Source organism: Ochotona princeps, chromosome 4, assembly GCF_030435755.1.
Source record: "Ochotona princeps isolate mOchPri1 chromosome 4, mOchPri1.hap1, whole genome shotgun sequence".
In the NCBI taxonomy this organism is placed as follows: Eukaryota; Metazoa; Chordata; class Mammalia; order Lagomorpha; family Ochotonidae; genus Ochotona; species Ochotona princeps.
The window spans coordinates 74,298,150-74,325,552 of record NC_080835.1 but is presented as its reverse complement, the minus strand read 5'-3'; the positions used below and the strand labels follow the sequence as shown (position 1 = coordinate 74,325,552).

At 45.1% G+C, this 27,403-nt stretch overlaps 1 protein-coding gene across 7 annotated transcripts in view; it reads right to left on the bottom strand.

Moving 5' to 3' along the window:
• Positions 1-6,767: 6,767 nt before the first annotated feature.
• Positions 6,768-27,403, bottom strand: part of CADM1 (cell adhesion molecule 1) — a 358,979-nt gene continuing 338,343 nt past the window's right edge. For 4 of the 7 annotated variants that reach the window (XM_004585098.3, XM_004585099.4, XM_004585095.3 and 1 more), the window contains 2 exons: positions 11,821-11,952; positions 6,768-9,814 (listed from right to left, as the gene is read on the bottom strand). In XM_004585098.3, coding sequence (XP_004585155.1) covers positions 9,696-9,814; positions 11,821-11,952 — 251 coding nt within the window. In that variant the 3' untranslated portion in view covers positions 6,768-9,695. Of the gene's footprint in view, positions 9,815-11,820; positions 11,953-23,970; positions 24,025-27,403 lie in introns of all 7 variants that reach the window. The other 3 variants (XM_004585094.3, XM_004585096.3, XM_058663883.1) reach the window with 1 other exon arrangement.

The window sequence follows — 27,403 nt, the reverse complement described above, 5'->3', positions numbered from 1 at the left end:
AGGCACAGAGGTGTGGACAGTCATAAAAGGGCAGCTTGGGAAGTAAGCGGGTAGGCGTGGGGGACGTGGATCAGGGTGAGACTGAAAGGAAGGCCAAGGTAAGTCGATAGCAGCTTGTAGGCATTTGGATTTATCCTGAAGTCCAACGTCAATCAAGACGAACTTTCTAGCAAGGGAGGAACTTGCTTTAGGACTCACAAGGGGAGCCAGGCAAGACACATTCCTTTAGTTAGAGATGTAAAAGATCTGGGGCTGGCAGGTGACAGGGTTGAGACAGCATTTAGGGGCGATGAGCAGGAATTGGTAAGCAGCCAGAATTCCCATTTGCTGCTAATGAAGGAGGGAGGAGAAAGCCTCATGGTCCCAAAGTAGCTGCCAAGCTAAGTGGGATGATGTTCCAGTGGGACCCAGGAACGTTGTCAGGGAAACCAGCAAACTGTCAGGAGGTGGGATGTGCAGTGTCCCAGTGGGTAACAATTTCCTTGTAGATCATCCATAGAATGAATGTAGTTCATTCCGCCCCAGAGTCCTCAGACACAGTGTGGGAACAGGAGTGATGCCTCTGAGGCCATGGTGAGCCCTGCCCTGGGGCTCCTGTGGGTGACTCCTGGTGAAAGGGAGTTTAGTATAAGTTAGCCACTGAGAGTTTCTAGCTATAACCAGGTGTGGGTGATCTCCCAGCCAGCAACACAATAGCTAGCATGGTGGCAGGGGTGAATTGAGATGAGTGTATCTCTCAATTGTTCCACCTTCATTGGGCTAAACTCCCATCACCCAGAGCGGACCCCTTCCTACAGGAGAAAGTAATGAGCTAGGAAGAAGTGCTATCTGAAGCTGAGTCTAAGTCAATCTGTGATCACGGGCATTTTGAGCCAGTCTCCTTCCTTTTGGGCTTCTCCAACAGATGGATACTCTAGCATGAAATTGCCAAGATTAAAAAGAGAGCGCTGGTTTAATACACATGACTGGGGAAATGGCCAGAGTCCTCCACAAGGCAGGGTTCCCAGGGACCAGTGAGAGACTTGCTCAGCATTCACAGGAAGTAAACAGCCCCAGAGCAAACCAACGGCATTTCTTTCCTGATCTTGTGTGTTGGCAAAGGGAAGACAAACGAGGGAGCTCCGGTTGGGGGACGGCGTGAGCGAGCCACACGTGCCCATAAATAAACCAGAAGCCCTCCAAACATGCTGCTCATTTGTTCACACAAAAAGCCAGGCTGGCAGCCCTCTCCCCGAGTCATGTTCACAGTTGGATCCTTACTGCATTGTGAGCGTTCAATCAAACTTTTAGTGGTGAAGCTCTGGGAGCAGAAAGCCGGCTAAGCCCAAATGGCCCCTTTGCTTTCCCATCTTTTGTGGCTGCCTGGCTGTGCTCTTACGGGTTTTGTTGTCAACAAACTCCTGGCTTGCCTCTGAGCACTCCAAATTATTGAAAATGACTACAGCTTAAGACTGGCAGGATGATTGTTAAAAACAGCCCTGGCATTAATCATAGCTTAAGAGCTTGTGGAAAATGATTCTAATTCAGAAGGGGTGGCTTACAAAGAGGCTTGTCGAAAGCGAAGCAGACATCCAATTCTGAAAGGCAAAGAAAGCTTCCTTGGTAACCACACCTGGCTTCTCCGGGAACCCAGCTGGCAGAAGGATGTGGGGCCACAGCCTACCTAACCAGCACACCCCATCTGAGATTACCTCGGGTTTATACCCTGAGTCCCACTCTGTGAGCTGGGGGCCTCAGGGCTGGGGAGCCTTTGAGAGGTGCCCAACAGTCACCCATCTCCCCCACGGGCCTTGGAATAAGGAAGAGGTGGCTGAGGGCATCTTCTTCTGTCAACAGTTGGGACGCCTTACATCGCTGCTAAAATAAGCTGTGTGCACAGAGGCAGCTGCGTGGGCAAACACATGGTCAGCATTTGCAAGGAGCCAGGCAGGGCAACGAGCTAATACTTCTGCCTTTTGCCTGCCTGGCACAACAAAGGAGAATGATTTTTGCCATCAGCATTCTCCCTATCACGGAATCATTGCACAATTTAGTATGATTAATGGTTTCCATTTAGGAGAAGCTGAGAGTGAAAACAGTGGGGGAGTGGTGGCACTCGGCTGGGGGCATTGGCGGCTGCAACCGGAGGAAGAGCCAGAGTTCCAGCCATCCCACCAGCCGTGTCCTCTCCCTTTCCATTCCCTCGTGACCAGTCGGAGTCCAGGTGGGGCAGAGACACAAGAGGCTTTCGATTAGCATTTGCTGAAACTGCCTGAAAGCTTTAACCGTGAGATACACCTGTTTGTCGTTTCATTCCTGCAGCCTTCAGAATATCTGTGACCAAGGAGTTACTGCCTCTTGATCTCCCAAAGGCAGGGTCATTGCCAGAGCTTTCTAACTAAGAAAGGGGCTGGGTGGATCTGAGAGGCAGGGCTTGCTGACAATGCTAGCTAGCTGAAGCTAGTGGAACTAACTCCATCACTTGTTATGCTGACCCTCTGGGGATAACACACAGCGAAGGGGGAACCCCACCACCCTCGTGCTGGGATGGTAGTAGTGGTGGCCTGACCAGCCGGCTGTCTCTGGAGCAACCCGGCTCTCCTGGCCTGGCTTCCCTGGGAGTTCTTCTCCACTCAGTGGCGTCCTCTTCTTTCCACCTCTGTAGGCACTGCTTCTTTTCAGATCTTAAGGCTGCTGCGGGTGAGTGGTGAGACAAAGGTCGTCATAGCCGGAGACTGGTGGGTGCTGATAGGAACCAACCGGGAAAACAGAGAATTCGAGAGGGCCTGTTTTTTTTGTTTTTTTTTGTTTTTTTTGTTTTTTAAAGCAATTGCCTTTGTAATCGAAGCCAGAAAGGAAGTAAACTGGTGATCCTGGCTGGGTCTACGTGACTCAAGGCCCTTTTCAACGCCTTGGTGTCTCTGCAAGGAAATCTATTATTTTCCATAAACTGTCTCTTACGCATCTCCTGGGCTACATCTCTGGCCACGTTAAGAATCAAGCCATCAAGAACAGCTGTGAATGTTATACATGTTCAGCAGCGGCAATGGGCTTTGGCAGGGAGGTAGGAGCAAAAACCCAAGGAGGACATTTCAGGTGACAGTAATGGCATTTTCCCTTCCTTGTCCGAACGATAAAGGAGTCCTGCTCCTAATTGCAACACTACCGCTGCCCCCATCACTTTATTCTGGGAGAGGAGGTTAGAGAAAACAGGCCTAGAGAGAGGGAGAGAAAGAGAGAGAGAGATGGATAGTAATTTCGTCACTAGCTAACGGAGACTGATTAGTGCAGAAGACTCCCTTCCACAGTAATACTTTCTAATCAGGTCTGCTGGGTCTGGGCAAATAGCTTTTGTGGATTAGCTAGACTCGAGCCTGCCAGCATCTGTTGTAAATTTAAACGATGAAATACACAACTACAGAGAAAACAAACCAAAAAGAGTAATAAAGTCACACATTTCAATATTCAGCAGCCATTAAGGGATTTAAATATTTGCTTGCTATTAAAGGCTTGTATTAGGCTCTTCCAACACCAGCTCTGGAAGACTGAAATATCAATTACGGATCAATTTTCCCCCTAAGTAAACACTAATGCGGGATAAACAGTATTAGAAGATGCGATCGTAACATTGCTGACTTCAGGTTGGACTTCCTGCTGGTAACAGCAAGTTTAAGCCTGGTGATTAATTAACCTGGGAAGACAGCGCTTCAGGAAGATTTAAGGTGGTCACGTCTGAAATATGACTGAGCCAGGGCACGTTTGGAGGGAAGCTGGAGAAATCCTGATTTACCCCCGCGGTAGTAGTCCCCACTTTCTCCAGCTTAAGGCTTTAAACAATTAGGAAGAGGAAAAGGGGAGGCGGGTGTGCAAACACGCGCGAGAGGAAAAGCAGCGGACTTGAAGTCAGGTTTCTCCTCGGAATTTTTTCACCTTTAAATGGGCACGGCTGGAGCTGACACTGACCACTAGGGGCAGTAGACAGTTTAGACCCACTTGAGAATAAGCCATCAAAACACACATCAACAATTTCTTGGGTACCCAAGAACCTGGATGCTGAGGACTGGAGGACTGTAAAAACAGACGATTCTTGCTTTCAGATCTTGGTTTGGGGGGTGGTTGGGCGAGTGTCATTATTCGTGTATCCAAGGCCCTTTGCCCACCATGAAGTGATATGGGTGTCCTGAATGCTGCAGTTTCAGTGGACCACTTTGACATGCAGAATTGATAGTTCATGAAGAATAATTACCAAGGGAGGCTAATGTAGCCAGGGACTTGGCTACTTTCCTTTTAGCACACCGTGAGTATTTGCTGAGTGGCTACTCTCTGCCAACCCCTGGTTTGCACAATATTGGCCCAGAAGGTCATGGGCATGACAGCCAAGAGCCTTTTCTTCCTTCCTCAGAGAGGCAGGCCATACGAGCACTGCAGGATGGAAATATTCCCATCCTACATATGTGGCTGTGACTACACATTCTACTCTGAAGGAGCCTTAGGACCCAGGTCTCTTGGCATCTTGGCAATAGAGCACATTAGTCGGAGAAACAGTTTTATAATTAAAAAGAAAACGCCTGCCTGGAAGGCCCGTATTTCCACCTGTAGCACCGTGAGTGTGCTGCTGCTTCCAGGTTCCAGATGGCAGACTCAAAGGAACGTTTCTCTAAGGAGCGACTCTGCAGTGGTACAAGCACCACACTTCAAGTAGACAGTACGGTAAAAGATGGTGCCAGTTAACACCCACATGTCACCTTGGGGGTCCAACTGATGTGTTTGCAGATTCTAACTGACCCCAAACTTTGGTGAACAGTCTCTGGAGGAAATAGAACCACTGCCATTCTGGTACTTAAGGCAGGCTCCTGGCAACCTACCAAGATATTATCCAGGGGGCTGCTTCTGGGGTTTTCTCATTTGCATATCCTTAGGGGGTCAGATGACCAAGCATGGAAAGCAGCTCCCTCGGGTCTGTCCCAGTTGAGTGGTCTTTATTTTTTGTTGGGGGATTGGGAGGGTCTCACTTCTATAACCTTCAGCTGCATTGAGAGCCTCATGCTACAGAGGAGAGGGATGGGAACTGCAAACAGGCTGTGAGCCATATGACTTACAATGGCCGCATTACTGAAGGGGGAGAAAGGACCACTAAGTATTCGAATGCAGGATTTGTGGGCCATGCTGTGTCTAGGCTCAGAAGCCTAAAGAGCCCCCTTCATGCAGTAAGCACGTCCTGGTAGCCACGGGCACACGTCTGTTCTCATAAGCATTATCGGCATCTAAGTGGTCTATGCCTAACTGGCTTACTTTGCTTACCTGGTCTGGTACTGACTGAGATCTCTCTTGCTTGTCTGGAAGGCTCGGGTGATCACCAATGCACAAAGCAGGAGACTGAGGCTGAAGAAGGTGGATTAAAGAGGTAGGGTAGGGATGGGAACCCAGGAGTCTGGCTCTGCCCTGTGCTCTTAACCTGGAGCCTCCGTGGGTCTTTCAGTGAAGGTCTGAGGAGTCAGTGCACCCCTATTGCTCCCCAAGCTCTGGCTCAAGTTGGGAGAGGCCCCTGGAATTTCTATTCTTCTGTGCAGACTCTGAGGACAGCCAAGACTCATCGCACCTTGCACACATGGCTGGTTTTAATATTTTTCCCCTGCTCATCAGCAGGCTGGCTGGGCTTGTTGCCCTCTGTGCCCATGACCCACACTACCTTCTCCACTAAAGCACCCATGAAGATCCAGCTGGGAGTTCCAGCTCCTCTGTGAAGCCTTTCGCCCCAGCAGTCTTCACTAACCTACTTCCCACTGTCCTCTCTTTAGGGTATCTGTGGCCGAGGCTCACTCTCCGTTCCACGTGGTGGAACTGATGTCCCAGTCAGCCTCCAGATAGCCAGCCACTGGCACTGCTCTGCCGCCCTGATGATGCTGGACAGACAGCAGGTGCTCAGGCTCCACGTGTCTGAGGAGTTGAACTCATTTTTTTTTGTAGAGAGATAGTCCATGGTAAAAGAGGACAAAGTGAAATACATAGGCTTTGATTTTTTTTTTTTTTTTGACAGAGCTTACCGTTGTTTTTCTAGCTGAGCATTCCCCATTACCTGACAGAGAGAGGAAGTAGGGTGGGGGACTCAACCACAGCAGGGCAAAGAGTCGGGGAAACGGTGCTTGGGGGCTGGTTGGACACTACCATGGGATCTCTAACATCCATCACTGTCCAGTGTAGTCATGTCCACTGCAGCCTGCAAGGCAAGGACAGTGACAACAGACCCAGACCTGCTGCCCGCCCGGCCCAGCAGCCTCAGCACCACCTACGGAACAGGAAGCGAGACCATCGTTTTGCAGGCAGCCAAGCTTGCGCTCCATGCTCCCGAAGCAAAGAGAACTTGGAAGGAAGAAGGGAGAATGAGCCATTAAGACACGAAATCCCAAAGTAAGAGACAGGTGGAGCAGCCAACACAAGGAAGTTGGTGGGTGGTGAGTGAAAAAGGGGGGTGAGGGCAGGAGACACATCCACAGAAGAGGCCTGTCCTGGTGGCCTGCCACCGCAGCTCACGCACCTGCACAGAGTGGGGAGTCCACGGGAAGGAGCCCCGACTCGGCCAAGGCCACTGGGTCACCTGTGCGCTGAGAAGGGAGAATCAGGGTGAGCAGAGGAAAGAGAACGCAGTGCCCGGACCCCCTAACTGGCAGCACTTCCCAGTTCCCACGGCCAGGGCCCTCCACGGGGTCCTAAGGAGGAAGCCGGGACCATAAGCCCATCTCGTCTCTCACGCCGAGGTATCCGTAAGAAGTCCATAAAGAGATAAAGGATCACTTTGTAACATTAATTTTTTTTATTAAGAAGACAGATATTTTATAGTACTTCTTTTTTTTCTTTTTTTTTTGTAAAAATGGTATACATGAACCAATACAAAATGTGAATGAGAACATATGGATATGGAGTTTCTTACACTGTAACATTGTCCATGTACACCTTAAAAACAGAACTGGCCTAAAGGGAAAAATAAGACGCCGGTGTGACTAAAGAACAAGCTTATTTGGCATCAATTATACATCCTTCATTATTTTATATTCCTTTAAAAAACACACAAAAAAAACCAAGTTTGTTCTTTCTTCACTCTAAAAAAAGTGATCAACCTGTACAAAGTAATACTCAACAATACATTTCAAACAGTGCACTGTATACTTAAGAAAAATACATAAGCCAATATACAACTAAAATCCATAATTTCCTGTTTTTGCTTGGTTTTTTATTTTTTTTTCCAATGTGGGGGGCCTACACTTTGCAATCTACCTGAGACGGAAAACACCAATCAAAACACATGAACCTGAGACATGTCAACATTGTAAGCCATAAAGTTACATCAGGAACACTGCACTACTGTACACTTTTCAAAACAGAAAGTTGGGAGGTCCCAAAAACCAGATGCCAAATTTTGTGAGTAATAGTCTTTGTTGTTGTTTCGTTTTGTTTTTCTAAAAAAGAACAGTTAAAAAATTTTTTTCAACAACATGCTATATGGTTCTCACCCTGTTAAAGGCTTATGTTATGGTCAGGATGGGTGCTAAGGGCTTGGAGTGGAGCTGCACATTAGAAAATCCATTGAAAAAGGGATGCTTGTTGTGGCTTTTGTTTTTGTCTTGGTTAAATGCCTAGGGATAGGAGAGGGGTAAACAGAATGCTGCTCAAGAAAACGGGTTTTTCTTTTACATACCAGTCCGTTCCCAAAAGGCCCCCATATTGCAATGGTTCTATCAAAGGTTAAAATAAAGACAAGAAAAATAAACACGCTTTCAAATAACAAAGAGTTGACACTTTTTTCCCCTTAAATAAATCAAAGTTTTCCACATAATGTAACAAGAGTAAAAATGCACCTTGCAAAATCCAAAAATTACTCACTGAAAATGTTATATAATATATATTTATATTTATATATATATAGATCTATCTTATTTTGATGCCATCTTTCCATAGGGACTGTTACCTGGAGTCTGGAGCCTTACCAACACATATGGTAAGAGTTGAGTTTTCGTCCTTCAGAACTACTTCTAAGTTTTCCTAGACATTTCAGTGGAAAAAAAAAAATCCCCACCTCTCTTTAAAAGAAAGGAAGTAGAAGTGGTAACGGGACTGCTCTCCCCTCCCGCAAGGCTCCCAACCTAAGACGTGTCCAAGGGAACGTGTTTTAGTAGCTATGCGCAATGGCTGCCATCATGCAAGGATCAGAAATGTTTTGGCAGACAGTTCTTAAGGCTGAGGAAAGAGGCCAAGGCTAGTGTATGAAAGGTAAAAAGATAAAAACACTCACATTTGAGTTTTGATTAAGTAACTGAAAAAAATCCCTCCGTGCTGTTTCTCTACCTCTGCTCTGACCTTTCTAGAACGGAGACCCCTGGCAGACCAGCATGAGAAGAATAGCGGCCCTGCTTCTGTACCTCCCGCGCCTTTGTCAAGCCAAATCGGAAGCAAGGAAAGTTTCACACAGTTTCAAGTTGGAAATCCCAGCATGACAAATATCTGTAATATACAGTACACGCAGGCCACATCCTACTGCCTCCCTAACTAAGCACAAAGGAAAAAAAAAAATAAAATAAAAAACAAACCACCCCAGTCCCATTCAGTCACTCGCACGACACACTGACTTGCTTTTTCCTACAAATTAGTGAGAAGTAAGGCCGATTGGGAAAGGTGCACGGGATCATTTGGAACAGAAATAACCAGAGCAGAACTATCTTTGCCCCCCTCACTACTTCCCCTCCTGTGGCAACTCAAATTTGTCCACTTATATACTTTTATATAAAGGAATAGACCTCACCTGTCAGGTCTGTTTAGGGCATTGAAAAACGAAGGAGTCTTTTCTGCCCTAAATCTTTCTGGACAGCGTAGGGTTTCTAGGCTGAGCCGTCTACAGACACAGAATTAAAGACAGATTCAATCTCATTGTGACACACCTCACTTACAGATAACCCTGTACAGTAATGTAGTTCCATGGCAAACAGAACATGTTCTGAATCACAGTCTAATTTTCTAGTCTTCACTGCTCTACGTATTTGCAACATGGGCAGCAGCAAAGAGTTTTCATTGTTTGTTCACCCAAATCTTTACGACAACAGAGAAGAATGCATTATGGATACACTAAATTCTGAACTATGAAATCTAAACTGTGCTGGTTCTCCTTTTAGGAAACTGAATTGTTGAACAGAAAGCAGTTACTGCAGAAAATAAACAAAATGAAGTCAAAACAATAATAATCATTTAAAAAGTAGGGGAGAAAAAAGATCCTAAGGAATCCCAGCAGGTAAATTCCAAAATGGGAGATTTCAGAAAAAAAAAAAAAAGCAAGAAAAAGAAACACAACTATTCCAGAAATAGTTTTGGAAAAATAAATGCACACAAAGGGCAAATATAAGGAACACAAACAACAAACAAAAAACAAGGCACAGAATTTTCTGGCATCTACTGAAACTAAGCCCAATGAGCCAAGTTTGACTTGGTAGGAAGAAACAAAATTTAACAAAAAGAAAAAAAAAACAAAACTAAAAAGAGGTGTCAAACAGCAGAGTGTACTTTTCAAAGAACATATTGTTTATACACAGCAAATCCCAAGCCTTCCCAGTCTCACACCTTTCCACCCATTCATAAAAAAACACACAAATTTCTCGCAAGTTCCAATATCACTGTCTCTTTATCCTCTAAATAGGGCCAGTTGGACACCTCATGGAAACAAAAAGGCTGCTCTAGATGAAGTACTCTTTCTTTTCTTCGGAGTTGTTCTGTCCTCCTTCTGCATTGATTATAGCTGTGTCTGCGTCTGCTGCGTCATCGGCTCCCTTGGCTTCATGAGTGAAGTATGTACCTGAAAGATGAAGGGGTAAAGCACCGTGACTGTCTGATGGCCGCTGTGTACAGCGGCACAGAGATGGCAACTTGCTTTATGGCCATCATCAGCCGAAGTGGTGTGCAGGCAGCAGAGGGGAAAAAAACAATTGGAAGAAGAGAGCGAGGTGGGTGAGACAAATGGGCATCCAGGGGTTCCAAAGGCACCACTCCAACTGAACCGCTGCGATATAATTCAGCAAATGAGACATTAGAGCAGTGATTATGAGCATAGGGTGTCAGCAGAAGAAGACGTGAGTAGGAGCTAAAAAATGCAGAAAGCTGGAGAGCTGCTGACTAACGTGTAAACAGGAAACACCAAAGACCGATGATGAGGTATGTGCATGGAACATGGTTAGAGACCAAAGCGAGGAAGGGCAATTAGCCAATGAATGAATTAGGGCCCTGTTGGCGGCTGCTGCTGCCTTTGTCATCTCAAGTCGTTTATTTGAACCATAGTCTCCTGGCTTCATGAATCATTACTGTCTTGCCGTGGGAGAGAATGAACTTGAACTTGCAAAAAGGTACGTTTGATATTTTTTTTCCCTCTATGCCTTTCACTGCGCAATGGTTTCCAGATAGAAAAAATATAATAATTTCATGCACAAACAGCTGAGAGTGGGGCCTGGGTTCCGTCTTAATGAACAAGTGGTTCTCTCTCATCAGGTAACTCTAGCCTGGACCCAGATTCATGGATTTGCTAATTGGCACAGCCACTTTATAATGACAGTAGACAGAACATTACAAAGTTGAAGACACTCTCATCCCCCAACCTCAACAGTACACAGTACCCACAGAGAAAGACAAGGATTGTCCCCCGGTATGGTATACAGGTAGAATTGAAAGTATCTGTCATGTTGCAATAGCCCTCCTCCCACTACATCCTCAAGATTTTTTTAATCAAAAAATGGAATACACTTGTTGTATTTTCAGATTTTCTGGGTGACAAAGCTGAGAAAACAGGTGGCCAGGTACTTTTCTGGAAAATGGAGCACGGGCCCCTTTGCCCAAGTCCGCCTGCTATGCTCTGTGGTCTCCCCACCTTTCAGGCTCCAACAGATGACCAGTGAGAGGCAGTGCTTCCTCAGCCAGGTGACCGCCCCCTGAGCCTGGGCACAGGACAATGAGCTCTGACAGACCTGAACTGCTTGACACTAAGATGAACACTGTGTATCCCAAAGGTCTCACCCAGAACCTTGAACCTCCACTGCTGTGCTCAAGGGACCGTCTCCCAACTTGTTACAATCAAGCCGAATGCAAGCTCCTACAAAAGCCCCCAGCTCTTTGCACAGTGCTTGAGAAAAATAACGGAGAGAGACAAGGGCCGACAAAGAGAAGGAAGAATAAATTACCAAGAGGGGAGAAGAGGCTCAGAGCAGCATGGGGCAGAGGGGGAGCCCTGGAAGAGATGATTGCCCATCCAAACTGCACAGCTGATAAGTGTGATGATTAGTGGCAATTTAAATCAATTGCACTGATAATTTTTAAAAAATACATATTTATGTGGCTTGTAAGGCAAAGGCTTTCTTTAATCTGGGCACATCCCACCAAAGCTAGTATCCTGTCATATGTGACCGGCTTACCCACTGTGTGGGGCAGGGAACAGGCCTGGCCCACCTGCCTCTCAGAAAACAGCAGGTGTGGGGATGCTGTTGCCATGTCTCTCATTCTGGGGTTCATCTTGACACTTTGCATACCAGCCCCTACTTGCATCATGTCTATTCTCTCTCTAGTTATGAAGTGGAGAATCACAACTCTATAAAGCTTTTATTTTGAAAGAGAATCCAAATCAAGGAGTGCCACTCAACCACTCCCAGCGACCTAATCAGCATCTGCTAAGATTTCTGCTCCCCTCTCTTAGGGACCAAGCCGTGTGGTCACACCAGCCAAAACTGCCTAGTGAGGACCACCTCGGAAAGTCCCCTGACACAGGGGCGGGGGGCTGTGCAGACATGGTGCTTCTGCCTGCCAAAGCACCTTGCTTACCTTTATGTCTGGCAAAATAGCGCCCAAGAATGATGAGCAAGCACAGCATGGCGAACACCACCACGGCCACGACGCCACCAATCACCGCATGGTCCACCGCCCTTATCGAGCCTTCTTCACCTGCTCGAGAATCTGTTGAAATCACAAGAGGAATAGGGATGTAGAGCTTATTACAAGACACCAGAAGCCCTGGCAGCCACTGCCTCTGGGGTCACAAGGTCACCTCTGTTCAGTGGAGGAGTCCGAGAGCAGGATCGAGATGGATCCAGTGGGGTGGAAGGAACAGATCGTCCCCGTCCAGTGCTGGAAGGATCTGTTCTGCCCACGAGGTGACTGCATGATAAGCAGCACAGGATGCACGTGGAACAGCTTAGGGGGGCAGGCAGGGAGGAAGGAGCGTTGACCTGGTCCTGAGCCAGCCTTGGCATTCACCCTCTCGAGGAAGGAGGCTGACCTCACTGCTGAGGGGTCCTGGGAACAGTACCTTTAGGCAGACACGGGGACTCTTTCTCGAGGGGAGGGTGGAACACTTCCCTAGGAATGCCCAGGGATTTCTTCCCTGACAAGGACACGCAGGAGGAAAAGTAAAGGAGCCCAACTGCCTCGAGATAAAACAAGGATCCTAAGACTGAAGACAAGTGACATGCTGGCTACATTTAGGATGTATGAGGGAGTCAACCTCGATTTAAAACCTAAAAATCTATTTCAAAAAAGACAGCAAGGAATGATTGTCCATTGCCACAGATGGCTTTTATTTTATTTATTTAACACCTTGTGGGGCAATTAATTTCCCCCTTATAAGCATCGCTCCCTCAGGATGTCTTCTTCGGCTGAGGAGCGACATATTTGGCTGGGGAACAACTCCAGAATGAACCCAGGATGAGCTATGGTGATGTAGAATGAATGTATGGCAGTGTAAACAATTTTAATTTAGGAACGTGGCTACATCACCCCTTGCTGAAATCCTAATGGCACCTGAGATTTATAATGTAGTAAAAAACAATTATTCTCCCGTTGATTAATACATTAACATTTTGGAGTGGAAGCTAAACCATTGTCTTTTTTTTTTTTTTATTGAGTCAAGTACGACACCTCCATTAAAATGATTTACTAGCTGTACCTTACAATTTAAGCACAGCAGCAACAGAAACGGTAAAAATCTTTTAACTTTACATGATTTGTGAAGTCATATGTGAAGGATTTACCATTTAAATCTTTCAGTACAAGAAGCACATGGCCTATAAATCTGTCCCCCTTGCAGTTGCTGGACGCCTAAGAGAAATGCATTTCACCAGGAAGACTGAGAGTGCAAATTCAAGTCAATTTTTAAGAAAGATTTATCTCTGTCTCTCTCCAAAGAACAGAGCAAATCTCTGAAGCCTCCACCTCTAATAATATTTGAAGTTTATCGATCAAGTGTACAGATCCGTGACAGCTAAAGGTAATGGTGCTCTTTTGAGCCGAAACCTGATACAACGCTTTCAGCAGGAGGGCATGATTTTACACTTTCTATCGATATTTCCAATTCTGCTCGGAGATTAAGGACTGAAGGATGTGGGGAAATAACTCGTGACTGAGGCTTCCATGAAAAGTGTTTTAATTAAAAGAGTTGAGATAGAAAATAGAGTATTTAAAAGTGTTTCATTAAAGTTACCTTTGAAAGGACTACAGAAAAAAAAAAAATAAACAACTCAAACCCACACCAAAAACAGAAACACCAAACCCAAGGCAGCAGCAGGTCGCCAGGACACCAGGATGATGGGAGTTTAATTGGAGAATGGAGATGGGTTGGAGGCAGAGTGCACTGCAGCCAATTAGCCCGCTCCGTGATGTGCAAGCCCCTTCAGCAACACGTCTAATAAGCTCGACTTGAAACGCGCTGGAGAGGGATCTCCCTCCTCAGCCCAAGGAGCTGCCGAGACTGCAGATGCTGCACGTCTTCAAAGGCAACCCAACAAGGCGCAACTTGGCCCTGGGAGGCAGCGCAGCTGGTTGAAGAGGAACATGCCGGGGTGCTGCTGGACATGGGTGTCCGTGGGAGGAGAGGCCATCTCACACACTGGAAGCTGTCCCTGGCAGCCACGCCAATGCAGAGCTGCTCACAGCGGGGAGACCAAAATAACGGCCAAGTCAGTCAATTGTGTCTTCCTCAGGGAGCTGTCAAAATAGGTGATCTTGTGGGAATGAGAATTAATCTCCAATTGCCATGAGCTTTAGACCCATTGAGATTTATGTGTCTTTCAACAAGCTCCTTATGTCTTGGAAGTGGGTGAGGGAAAACAGGGCGAGGCTAGGAAGAGGAGGAGAGTTGGGTGCAAGAGGCCAGAGCTGGGGACAGACCCCACCCTGAGAAAACAGGCAGAAGCTCTGGGAGGCACAGCTCTTATCCACCTCGGGGAAGGCAGTCTCCTGTCCACTGGTTAAAGACTGCTTCTTCCATATCTAGACACAGGAACATTCTAGAAGCCTAAGTGGGGGAAGCAGAGACAAGAAGAGGGGAAGGAAAAAGATACAGAGCAAGAGAAACATTCGATGACAATGAAAAAAACCTCCCTGAGGCTAAAAATAAGTAAGTGAATAATCTCAAGAGGGTGCATCTGTGGGGTAGGTTTCTTGAGCCCAAGGGATTCATTTGATCTTTACTCCAGGACTTCCCAGCAAAATATATTTTGTGCTGCTTGTCCCTTTCTGTGCTTGAAACACCTCTGTTCTAGGTACCCTGCCCACCCTCAAGGACGCACACAGCTTACAGGTGCTTATTTATAAAGGTAATCTCTCCGGCTACCTCCGGATACTCACTCTGATCAGAAAGTTTACTACCACCACTTAATCATCCAGACATTTTTCCTGCCTTCAATTACTGCAGACAGCCACGGAAAGTAACTGATGTTTAATTTACGGGGAACACCCCGCCCCTACTCCCATCTCCTGCGATTACTGTGGGAAGTGGTCATGGGGCTGCGGCCACTCCATACTGCCTTTGCCCTGGCTGGGACCATCCCTAAGAGGAGCACAGCAGCCTCCAGACACCTCGTGTTCCTCTCCTCTGCTTTCTCCACTGGCACAGGTGTCTCTAAGGTGCTAGTGTTGGACTTATGGCGATCGGGGGTCACGGTGAAAGGGGGTTACCAGCTGTGGGTTGGTGTCTTGCTCCTGACGGGAAGCAGTAGCACACCCAGCACCACTGGGCTAAGACAGCTAGGCCTACCGTGGAGGAGTCATTAACCACCAGAGGCAGCATGTCTCCGACAAAGCCCGTGAGGCCCTTGTTGCATGTACAAGGCCAAAACTCTGCCCAGTTCCTTGAGAAATGACTTCTAAGTGGAAAGGTCATGGCTTGTACCATCAACCAAAGGTCTTGCTCCTCTCAGGACAGACCCTTCCATCAGGGCTCAGGAAGCATTGGCTTTGCCTGGGGACAGTGTCTCCAAATTTCCAGCTCCCTTCCTGAGTCAGACACACTGAGGCAGGTGCTACAGCTACTGCCAGCGTCTCAACTGAAAAAACACAAGTGGGACTGCCTGGACCTTGGGCAAACGTTGGTTTGGAAACAGACTTTGGAAAGTTTCCTGAGAGGCCACAGACATTCCTCTCCCTGGGTAACTAACAGGCATGAATTTATATTCTGGGACACAGCTCCAGCCCTGTCATGCTGGGAAGCCACACCCCTACTCCTGTGTGGTTCATGCTCTTACCACAATGGCTGTTGCAGCCTGGAAGAATCCAACCTGCTGGGCCCTATGTTTGGATGTGTTGTTGGAAACCCAGGGGCTCTTGTGTCTGTGAGCTTGGCCTCATGGTGGCAATGTTGAGGCGGTGGGGCCTTTAAGTCCTAGGGCCTCAGAAGAGGGCCTTAGACATGGGGCTGGGGGGGATATGAGTCCCGGGAAGGGACTAGCGAGGGTGCCCTGAGTCTTTCTGAGGAGGCTGTTCTTAAACAACAAGGTTGATCACTCTCAGAGTTTCTGGTTTCCTGTCCAGCCACTGGATCGTTTGCTCTTGGCACTGAGGTGGCATCTGACCTGAAACCCTCATTAGAGCCAAGCTGAAGCTGGCACCATGCCTTTGGGCCTCCAGAGCTATGAGCTAAATAGAAAATCTCTTCTTTACAAGGTCCCCAGGCTCAGGTATCTGGTTGCAGTAACAGAAAACTGATGATGAATATATTTGGGCAATACAGTCTCTACTGGAGTAAAGACTCAATCAAATCCTATCACGTGACCTCAAGTGAATTAGGACTAGCCCTTCAGTGATTTTGACTGGTAGACCCGCTGTGAAAGCTGGGAGGAGCTGTTGGCAGCTCTCAGTTGTGGGGCAACCCTGTGTGCCCATCTGGTAGCCACTTTTCTGGCTCTAAGTGTAACTACAACAACAACAAATCATGGATGTTTTAGTATCTGTGAGTGAGCTTTGGTGTTATCATTTCTGTTGTTGGTGCAAAGTTAAAACAACTTGGCTCCAGGTGGGAGCATACGGCTGCTTGTAGAATGTTAAGTTGGGTACCACGGCTTAGGTCACCACTTCAGCTACCCTGGGCTCACTTAAGCATCTTCGAAATTATAGGGAAAAATATCTTAAGGAAACTCTCAGGAGTAATGCCCTAAATGGCCAGTTGACCTGCCCTGATCCCTCATGGGCGGTAAGAAAAGGAAATTTTAAAGGCACTAAATCTTGGAGGATCTGCTGAGTAAGGTGACTGCTTTTTCTAGGGAATTCCTCTTCCTCTCCTAGCTCTCCCACCTCAGACTGCTTGCTAGAGTCATCTTCACCCTGGCAGCCAGGCTGCCTGGGTTAAACATTCTGGTTTCCATGGCGACTACCAGCTGGCACGGGATGCCTAACAGAAACTGCCATGTGAACACCACAATCGTGGATCTGTGATAAGTTTGGAAGGTTCTGCTGCCAAAGTAGGGATCCACCAATAATCAGGCAGTGCCAGTGTATCCTAGGCAAGCGTTGGGCAGGGTTACTTGCTGAGCAGCACCTTCACAACCACAGCTGCTGCCCACCCTGAAGCCGAGGGCTGCAGAGTTCCACTCTGACATGAGCCTTCTTGGCAAAAGGATGCCAGAAGCTTCCTATACCAGCCCCTCAAAACCTCCAGTATGATGCCAAGTGCGCTATCAGGGACACATAGTCACACGTTGTTGCTTACCCTCCTGATTTAGATGCCCTGGTCCAGGCTCTAAGGCATATTTAACACACTTGGAGGAAGTCCGACACTCCCCTTAATGAAGGCACATATTTACTTTTTCATACATTTAACCACCTTAGGTTTCACTTAAAATTTAATATTTAACTCATCGGAAGATTCTGAAGGTATCAATCCTATTTCCACCTCGCTGGACATTGTTTAACCCCATCCATGTGAGGGGACTGTCACTTGGATCAGTTTTGGTCTCTGTCCAGGTCTGAGGTCTTGCTGGACATGTCAGTTTTAGTTAAAAACTTGCAGGGGCAGAAGGAATTAGTCTACCTGAGGGGACGCTTAAGGACTGTGATGTCACTTGCTACATCTTGCTAGGTGGAAAGAAAAAAAATTGGCAGTGTATTATCTGAATCTGAAGCAAAAATAAAAACTGACCTCAAAAACAGCAACCAAACAAATCCAAACCAAAACACACAGGCAAGAAAATACAGCAACATCTGGGAAATGTAGCTACTCGTTCTCATCAGCTCTTGTAGCTCACATCTCTGGCAACCAAAATAAGTGTGCATTTTAAAAAGCATAACTTTATTACTGAAGGGGAACAAACTGAATGGCATGCGCTGACAAAATGCCATATTATTTGCTAATCCTAATATGTTATTCTTCTTTAAGATTTGCTTTTCTCAGCACCAATTCAATTATAGATGCTACAAATCCTTCTGACATTTAATTCCCTCTTGTCAGAGAGTAGTAAATGTATACAGTGCATGCACAGCTTTCCCATTAAGATGTTAATATATATTGCAGCACACTAGCCTTTATGCAGCATAACCTTTCTTTTCTCTCTCTTTACAAAGTGGAAGGGAAGGAATAATTGTGAAGCAAGAAAATCATGAAGATTCCCACATAGCATAGCAGGCATCTAGCACGGTCGTCAGCTGCATTCAATTCTAGCAACGTAAGGGCAACTATACTAAGATTTCAAAGGAACTATGTTAAGCTACTTAAAAGGAGAACTGCAGTGATCATCCTCATGTTGCCACCCAGAGCATCCAAGCCGTGTACATGGCCCTGTCTTGGATTCAGGACTCAGGTCTCTGTCTATGCTCTTGTCCGGAATCGGCTGATGGACTTAAGGCAATGGAGACAGGAGCATGTCTCCTGCCTAGTCCTCTGGGACATGTGCAGGACTTGACACAGGTCTGGGGTATGAGCTGAGATCTGTTGCTTCAAACAATTTTCTTCCTGTGACTTTGGGCAGGTCACTTAAGCACTCTGAGCCACCAAGCACAATGATATACTTTACAGGGTCATTTTGAGAGGACAACGCGCTGCTCAATGTGAGTGCTTATTTGGCCCCAGGCTTGGCATATTGCAGGGACTCCGTGTTTGCCAAATTTTAAATCTGCTGTATTAAAGCCTACAGAGGGTTTTTCCAGTTCTCATCCCTGACCCAAAGCAGATAACTATCAGCTTTTTAGTGGCAAGAGTTGTCGTATTACACACTTAGCGTTGCCTACACTTGGTAAGATGCCTGATAAAGACTGAACTGAAATCATCATCGTCTTTTTGTAACTGCACAGAACATACCGTGCAACGAATAGCCTAGCTGTCCTCTTTGGTGGTCAAGTCCTGGCAACCAAAGGCCATCAAGTTCAAGTTACGATTCAGGTCTACTATTTGAGTATCAAGACATTAAATACTTGTTATCAGCTATGTATGAGAACAAGTATATGGTGCTTTAAAAATACCCTGATCTTTCTCCCTTCTCAAATTCCTTAATTCGGTTAATTTAACCAATGCTAAATTGGTTAAGGCAGAAATGACTTGATGCAACAGGATGGAAATTCTCCCTAGGCATTCAGCATCAGTACAGAGACCGAGAGGCACCCCGTGAGTCTGCTCTACTGGTCTCCTCGTAATTGGGACTTACAAGTGTGACTGCCTTTTCCATTTTAAGCTACAGTGAGGCACTGAGGATGACACCAGAGTTTTCCTTAAAGGAACAGACACCTGATAAGGAGAACGAAGTCGTGTAGTATTTCCAAACACACATTTCCCATTAGAATCTCTCTCTCTGAAGACAGATGCTTCTGTGGACCTCAGGCATTTGGGGGTGTGAGGAAGATGGATTAATGAATATGGTGAAGTCACCCCAAAGCAGTGTCCAACCTGTAGAATGGAACTCACATTTGGTGCTGTGGCCTGACCACTTTTGGAGGAAATGTTCTCGTTTGGTGGTCTCCTTTCTCCCCACGGCAGAAACAGTAGCATGTTGGATTATGGGAAAGATCAGCAATATGCTGAAGTTCAAACTCACCCGGTGGGAAAGCCAAGGACAACCTGGCATGGACCCAATAGGTGTATTTTCCCCCCAGTGTCTTGACAAAGAACCTGTCACTTTCTTACGGTATTTAGAAACATCTCAAGTACAAACCAACACCATAAGTTAATAGAGTCAATGGGACAAGACCAAAAATACCAGAGCAGAATTTAGGCTTTTTTTCGGAGGAGGTGGTGGTGGGAAGCAGCAGCTTGATTCAGTGTTGGGAAAAAAAACCAACAACAACAACAACAAAAAACAACCTTTCCAGTCTACCCACTACAGGACTGCATGCCTGAGAGCCTGCCCTGCCTCTCCTTGCCTCTGATGCATATGCTGACCTGGAAGGGGTCAAGAGGGAAAGGATTCCCAAAGACTGCAGAGCAGGGCAAGCTGCTGGTTTCCCAGGGAAGGGGAGGCTTGACCAGAGCTGGTGTTGTGGTATAGTGAGTAAAGCTATTGTCTACTTTGCCCTACATCCTATATGGAGGCGAGTTCGAGTCCCAGCGGATTCGGCCTCCTACTGATGCTCCTGGGAAAGCAGTGGAAGAGAGCCCAAGTGCTTGGGCCCCTGGACCACCTAGAAGCTTTGGCTCTGGCTTCTACCTGGCCCAGTCCTGACCACTGCATCCATTTGGAAAGTGAGTCACTGGATGGAAGAGTTCTTTCTCTCTCTTTCTGTAACTCTACCTTGCAAATAAATGAAATAAAATATTTTTTAAAGGAGGATCACTCTAAACCAAGACAGGCTCTAACTATCTCTTAAGCAAATTCTCTCCATCCCATGGGCCCAGTTTCCTCACTTATACACTAACACCCTGTCCTTAATAATCTCACATGAAAATTGTCCATATCTGGCTCATTCTCACCTATCAGGCCTCCCTGTCCCAGCTGTGTTCCCAAATGAGCTTTTTCTAAACTGTTCTCTGGTTCTTCCTAGGGCCAATCTGCACTTCTAGAACTTCAGCAGTTTTTAATTTTTCCTGTTGTGTTTGTCATGGAAATCCGCTTGTGCTTCACATCTGTCTCCTCCACTACATCACTGTGTGAGAGCAGGGCCTGGCACCTGAAACCCACCACAGCTCCTGTTCCCATTCAGTCTTGTTCACTGCTGCATTCCTGATGTCCTGGCCAATGGCCCAGCATGAGGAGCTCAAATGATTTCTTGAATGAACAAAGATCAAAAGAGAAAATATGGGTGAGAGTTCTTTAAGCTGTCGGGGGAAGACAAAGACACAAGCCAAAGCATGCCACATTTTTAGATTCCTTGAATCTGTTCATATTGCTCATCTCTCTTTCGGGGGGCATTTTCTTTATTATCATTACAGTTATCATTTAAATATTAGTCCACCTAAGAAATAAAATAGCCTGCTTGCCAAATCTTGGGTCAGTAAGGAAGATGTTCCTCCCTGCTAAATAATGTGTGTACTGACAGTTTCTCACATTTTAAGCTGGCTTAGCCAGGACTGGTAGGACACTCCTGGTCACCAGATGGCCACTATCTTTCCCCGATATTGACAACTGGATCTGCCTTCCAGAGCTTCCAAGATCTAAATTTGGATTATATAGGGCCCAGGTCTCCTTTATAGATCCAGCAGGGAGCTCTTAGCTGGTCTACTGAGATGCCCCTTCACATCATGGCAGGCTTATCATAGCCATTCACAATTTGACCTTGATTCAGACTTTTGGTGGCCTGTAAGGGAGATTCCGTAGAGTTTTGCCAGGTCAATTACTCGTTTGTAGGGCAAGAGCTGAAAACGTGTTTTGGAGGAAACGGGACAGCCTTGGAACCTCCTGTCAGTGTCGCTGCTTTTAAAGCAGAAGACGGATGGGCTGCTTGGATTGTGCTGAGGGCCATTCTCTGGCATACTATTTACCATCTCATGCTACCAAATTGTTCCCTGAGCTCCCTGCACTGCTCAGGAGAGGGAGACAAGGGAAGCCATTTTTTAAAAAGTTTTTAAAATAAAATAGAAGGATAAATATGCTTAAAGCTATTCTATTCCACATGGGTGGCAATAACCACCAGCTGTCACCAAGAAACAGCAGATGTAATTGATAAAACAATTCAAACTCTGGTGACTCCACCATCAATAAAGTTAACACCCAAAAAAGTAAATTAAAGGGTTCGAAGTAGAATTGGATAAGCTCCCCACGTCTGCCAATAATTAAATCACTCAGCTACACACAAGCATAATTTTTTTATGCAGATTAAAGAGGAGGATCAGCTGGGCTACTGACTTTGCAGGGTGAGTATGGAGCACCATATGTTGCTTATGAAACTGTCATTAACTGAAGTAGCAGTGGTGAATGGAGGCGGATGGGGAACAGGGGCAAGGAGAAGAGAGACCATCGTGATTTAGAAAGAATCTCAGTGTGTGACACGTACCCATGATTTGGACAGGATGAAATTTCAAGGCTGATGCAGCAGGGAATGGATGATAATATTATTCATTACCACAGTTTAGCATTAAGTGTGCAACACCTACTCTAATTTATTGATGGACTGTTTAAGACGGGTGTTAACCTGTTTGTCTTGTATTATAATTGAATTCAGTCTCCAGGCTACAGAAATTGGAGAAGTTCATCCTTTCTCAATCAATATGCTCCCCTTCAGTGACCCATTTCAAGACAGCTTCATAAAAAATAATGTATTTTGTTTTAATAAATTTAAACACTATGACAGCTGCTCAATTTTTATTGGTTGTTTTTTCCCCCTCTCAGATGTCTCTTTGCTGCTGAGTGAAGCCAAGCTCAGAATCAATAGTAATTGATTAATCAGCATCCCCTTTGAACAAAGGTGCTAATCAGTTTTTGATTAGTTCATCAAACCAGATGCAAAGGGAGCCCAGCCCCAGCCTGATAGTTCATCAGTGCTGTACATGACTTAACGGCTGCTGAGCGATGTGACTGCAGTATTCCTGGTGGGGGCGGGGAGGGGGAGAGCAGGATTATTAACTTAACCACATTATTATGAACACAAACAGTTGTTGGTTTATTGCTCCTGACTTGGTGATTGATAGAACTGCAGCAGGGACCCATCTGACATGGTGCAGTGCTGAGACCTGGAGTATTCCTAATTGATGGTGCTGGTAAAAGGCCTAGATGGCTGATTTAGTCACGTTTTCCTAAAGAGGAGAAAAATGACTTTTGCATTTCAGAGTGATCTTTGTCTGGCCAATCTGACAAGAGGGATCAGGGCCAACCCCCGAGAACACCTTTCTTTGGATCCTTAAGAAGATCCAATTGCCAGAGCCATCTTGTTGGAGCTGTTTTATTTAGGAGTCAGTATCAGAATCGAGATCGTCCTCAGCCAGGAATGCAGGCTCAAACTGCTTACTTTTAACTTCACACTTTAAGTAGAGGGGAGCACTTATCTGTTCTAAAAAAAAAAAAAAAAAAGGCTGGTTGTCTTTCAACATTTCTACATGTGCCACAGCTGAGAAGCAAGAACTCAAATTCTCCCTTGATGCGCTGGTTATCTATCTAGTTTTCTGTTGATTATCTACATATTATCTAAATTCATTGACAGTGGCATTCATTCATGCCTCCAATAATTACTAATTGGGCATATATTATCTGACAGGCATACAGTAGTGAACAAAACCAACATGGCTTCTTGGAGCTTCAACTCCAGAAACACCCAACAGCCCAGCTTGAACCAGTGAACCCTAAGGTTTGACAGAAGCACTCAGTAAGTGACTGGCCAGCTGCCGTACTCTCTGATTTTTGACCTGGGTAAGACTTATAGTTGAGCACTGCTGTGTCAAGAAGCAACCGCTTGAGGAAGCTGTAGTGAACTCACCAGGACCCATTCTGTCCACTGGTTGGAGCAGATCCTCAGAGTCCCAGGCCTCAACCTCCCTACGGCAAGGACGAGGGGCCTTCTTACTTGTGCATAAGCGACTGATGGACATGGTTAAGAAAATGCAGCAGAGTGCTGATGAAGTCCCACAACATCATCGGTGTTCATGTAACTGTTTAGCTCTGACCACTTTAAATCTTCTCCCTCCCTCCTTTTTAGGATATGCTTTTTATCGGGATTAGTAACACCTAAATCCTGGAATCAAGCATGAAACCTACTTTTGCAAGAGCTCAGTGTGCTGTGAAAAAGGTCTGAGGTGGATGATAATTAGTTTACATCATGGTGTGTGACAAAACAATTGCCCCATCCCCTGCAATCCTTGCCCTTCCCCACCTCCTATTTCCAAAACAAGCGTGACATGGCTTTTCTATTCTCTTCCAAACAAGTATACAGTCTGTAAGAGTTCGTTTAGTTTTAAAGATCTTGTCACATAAAAAAAAAGATCTTGTCACATAATCCAACATCCTTAAATTGCTTTATAATGCAACAACATTTTATCTGGGACCATAACATATCGAGGACATAAATATTATTTTAAGCCACTGAACAAGAGAATGGTTTTACTCCAGTCCCAAAGCTAATGTGACCTCTTCTGCATTAATAGTACTGGGCCCCATCTGCAACATAAACATCACCACCACAGAGACGAAAAGTGGGGAGGAAGAAAGTGCGCTAAAAATGATTTTTACTGTCGGTTTTAAAATCCACACTTGCTAGTTGATTGCTCAGCAAAATGAATGGCCATTTGGTAGAAGCAGACAGAGCACCCAAAGGTTGGACACTGCAGTGCCTTACCTAATGACTAGCCCTTACCTGAGAGGTCCTCACTGTCCAGTTCTTCTGCGGAATTGGGCAACTGAGTAAGGCCTTACAAGTAAAAACAAATCGTTTTTCTTTTCATTCCTCGAGGGACATAAACAAAACACTTAAGAACTGAGGATGAATTTCTTAAAAAAAAAAAACATGAGCCAAATCTCTTGCTATCTCTCTCTTTTTTGGATAGCTCGAATGTATTAATCCATAAATACATCTGTTCAATCATATCATTTCATTATTGTTATACAATCGAGGCAGAAAGGTTCCTCAGTCTCCACTGTTCAAAGCACATGAAACATGAAGGTGAATGCTTGCAATCACTCATTCATAACAGCATGCAAAAAGGAAAAACTAAAGCCTGACTCTTAGCTCTGCGTGTTCTGCTGTATCTCTTTAAGTGTCAGTGTATCGAGATGTTACATACTAATGTACATCAGTTTTATTTCACATTTTAAAGTACACCAAAATCCTTTGCCAATACTGACAAACACAATTCATTACCAATTTATGACGATCTTGGATCATGTGTTTCAAAATGGTACAGCATCTGCTAACCGCAGATTGCAGGTTATGCCTTCATCAGAAAATTTGATCTGCAAAATGATTTTCTTTTTTTAAATAGAGAATTTTATCAATCAGTTGTATTCCTGAAAAATAAAACCCTCAAAGCTGAAAAAGCAGTTAGGTCAGGAGGTAATCAGGTGCAGACCTGAAACACCTACCTCTCCCATCAACCCAAGGTTGACAAGCTGGTTCTCAGCTAGCTCTGATTGGATTTAAAAGAGGGGAAGGAGGAAGTGGTAAAGACAGCGGGAGGCTCAACTAGGCGAGGATTCCCATTTCCTCAGGCTTTACTTGCAGGCTGATCCTTCAGGAAAGTCTACTCAACAACACAAAATGGCAGCCAGTCAAGGAGGCCTTACTTCCTCCTTGCTGGTCAGCTCCAAGTCCATCTGATGGCCCCAGATCATCCAATTCACACTACAGTTTGCTTGTGGTTCTCTGGTGGTATGTCTCACTTTTGAAGATGTCTGGGGGTTAAAGACATCTTCAAGATGTCTAAACAGTCAGGGCTTTGAAGAAAGAGGTGAGTCTCGCTCATTTACTATAGTCTCAGGGGGTATTTGCTGAACTGAGGATTTGGAGACAATGTTCAGTGAATTAGGAACCAGAGCTTACACATCATAAAACAATTGCTCTGGAAACAATGTCAGACTGAACACACTAGTGAAAAAAAACAACCATACACAAATGGTCACTAACACTTGAATTGTGTCAGTTGGTTTATGACAAAAATTGCTTGAGGGCCTATAGGTTGATTCTGTGAAAGGAGGCTGTCACCTCATTAGCCCTCAAGGAGCTGGAATTTCCATCATGACCTTATGGGTGTCAGTTCCCAAAGGCAGGTGCTAATTAAACATGGGAAGGGCTTGGAGTCCACAGATTTCCCAAAACGATGGATTCAGGCAGCTAAAGGGAGAAAGGTGAGTAATGCAATAAATTATACAAGCAACTGAGCAGGGATGGTATCCGTTTGTCCCAAAGTCTGATTGGCTGAAAGTGTTCTTATTTCTAATGGGCTTTACCCATTATATAAAGACTGATGAATACAATTATTTGAATAACTGTTATAAATGGGCAACATAAAGTATTTCTCTGTAGTTAATTATGAATTTGCAGTTCTCAGAAGGCTAATCCCTCACGTCTATGTGGCCCGATGAATATCAAAGCGTTCTCCATACGTGCTTGGTGCCCACTGAACCATACTAAAAAAGGATGTTTCAAGTCGGCAGCTTTACTGCTGAAGGTTTGCTTCCCTGCAGAGGGCATTAGAAAGCTAATTTTAAAAAATAAAGACAAATACGTTCATGAAATATCCTTGATATGCAAAGTTTCCATTAAAAGACATCAGACAGTTGATATATACCTCATTAAATGTGAAACTGTCATTGTTAATGGCACAAACTTTAAAATATACCAAATCATCTGGAATCTACTGCTCTGATTATGCTCCAAAGTGGGAAGTCATTTAGGCTAGTGGCGCTAAATTTGTTTTTGCAGTACTATCGTGTTTTATGAATTTATGGTTCTCTGCCATAGTTGACTAACTTCTGAATAAATATAATTAGAAAGGGTTTACCGAAGCACCTCCCAGCCGAGAGGACAAGCAAAATTTGCACCTTAAATCTGCTTGGCCTTCTGTATTCTTCTTTCAGAGGAAAAATTATACACCTTTCATTTGCTCGAAGAAAAAGACAAAGATGCATTTTGTGAGGCAGAGCTATCCCTCAAAGGAAAACTTAACTCAGAACTTCGTGATTCTTCTCTTGAAACTTTCGTATCATCCGATGAAACTTTTTCTAGTCATTTCTAATTCAAATGTATTCAACAAATGTCTTTAAATCCTGCTAATCAAATGAAAGTCTGCTTTTTGTTCCATGGGATTTCTTGGTGCAATCAATAAAGTTCTAAGGTGCAAACATAGTAATTTAACACACGCATGATGGCTGCCTCTTCTGCAGAGACCTGTGCACACACCCTAGACCTTCTCAAGTAGCGTCTCCGAAGCTGCAATTCCTCCATTTCAGTAGTAATTGCTAGCTTCTAAAAGTGGTATCAAGCAACAGTGTTAAACCAGATTAAAAAAAATTAGAAAACAACCTTAAAAAACTTAGAAAACGATAAGAAATTCCAGAGTTATTTAAGTGAATACAGAGTCATAAAATGTAAACACTCATGGGTTCATTTCATTTCAGTGCATCATCTGTTTCAGACATTTTCAGAAAAAAACCAAAAAATACTTGGTCAAATCAAATCTCTGTGAATCGGAAATTTACCCTGTTGGCCCTAGTAACATTCCCATTATGAAAAACAAAGTAGGCGATGGTCTCTCTCTTACCTAAGCAGCAAACATCTGATCACTTGGCCATATTATGGAAACAGTTACTTCCATCACCAGCCATAACAGTGCAGACGCCCCCGGTAGTTTTAATCTAAAAGCTCAGTCATCCTGTTCTTCCTGCTTTGTCAGCTTTTGTGGAGAGTTTTTCCCTTCTTCCCATTAGCAGAAATTTGGTTCACGCCGTTTAACAGTAGCACATTGTTTCCATACTGCATATCAAGGCTGAAACACAATCTTCAGGTCCTGCAGCCATTCGTAAATCTCTTTAGCTCTGTTCTTGTGTAGAACATACAATGTCTGCAGAGTCCCTTGACTGAATGACAGCCTTTGAATGCCACTGTTATGTACTCATACAGAGAGATGTACATAGAGGTACATACACAGAGGGTGGACATAGCGGTTGTAATAATGCGCACTGCTGGCTATGATTTTCTTTTAAAATGGGCTAGAGAATTTCCCCACAAATTGAATAGAGAGTCAGATACAATTTCATGTGCTTTTAGAACTCCATCACGGTTTGCGCTATTT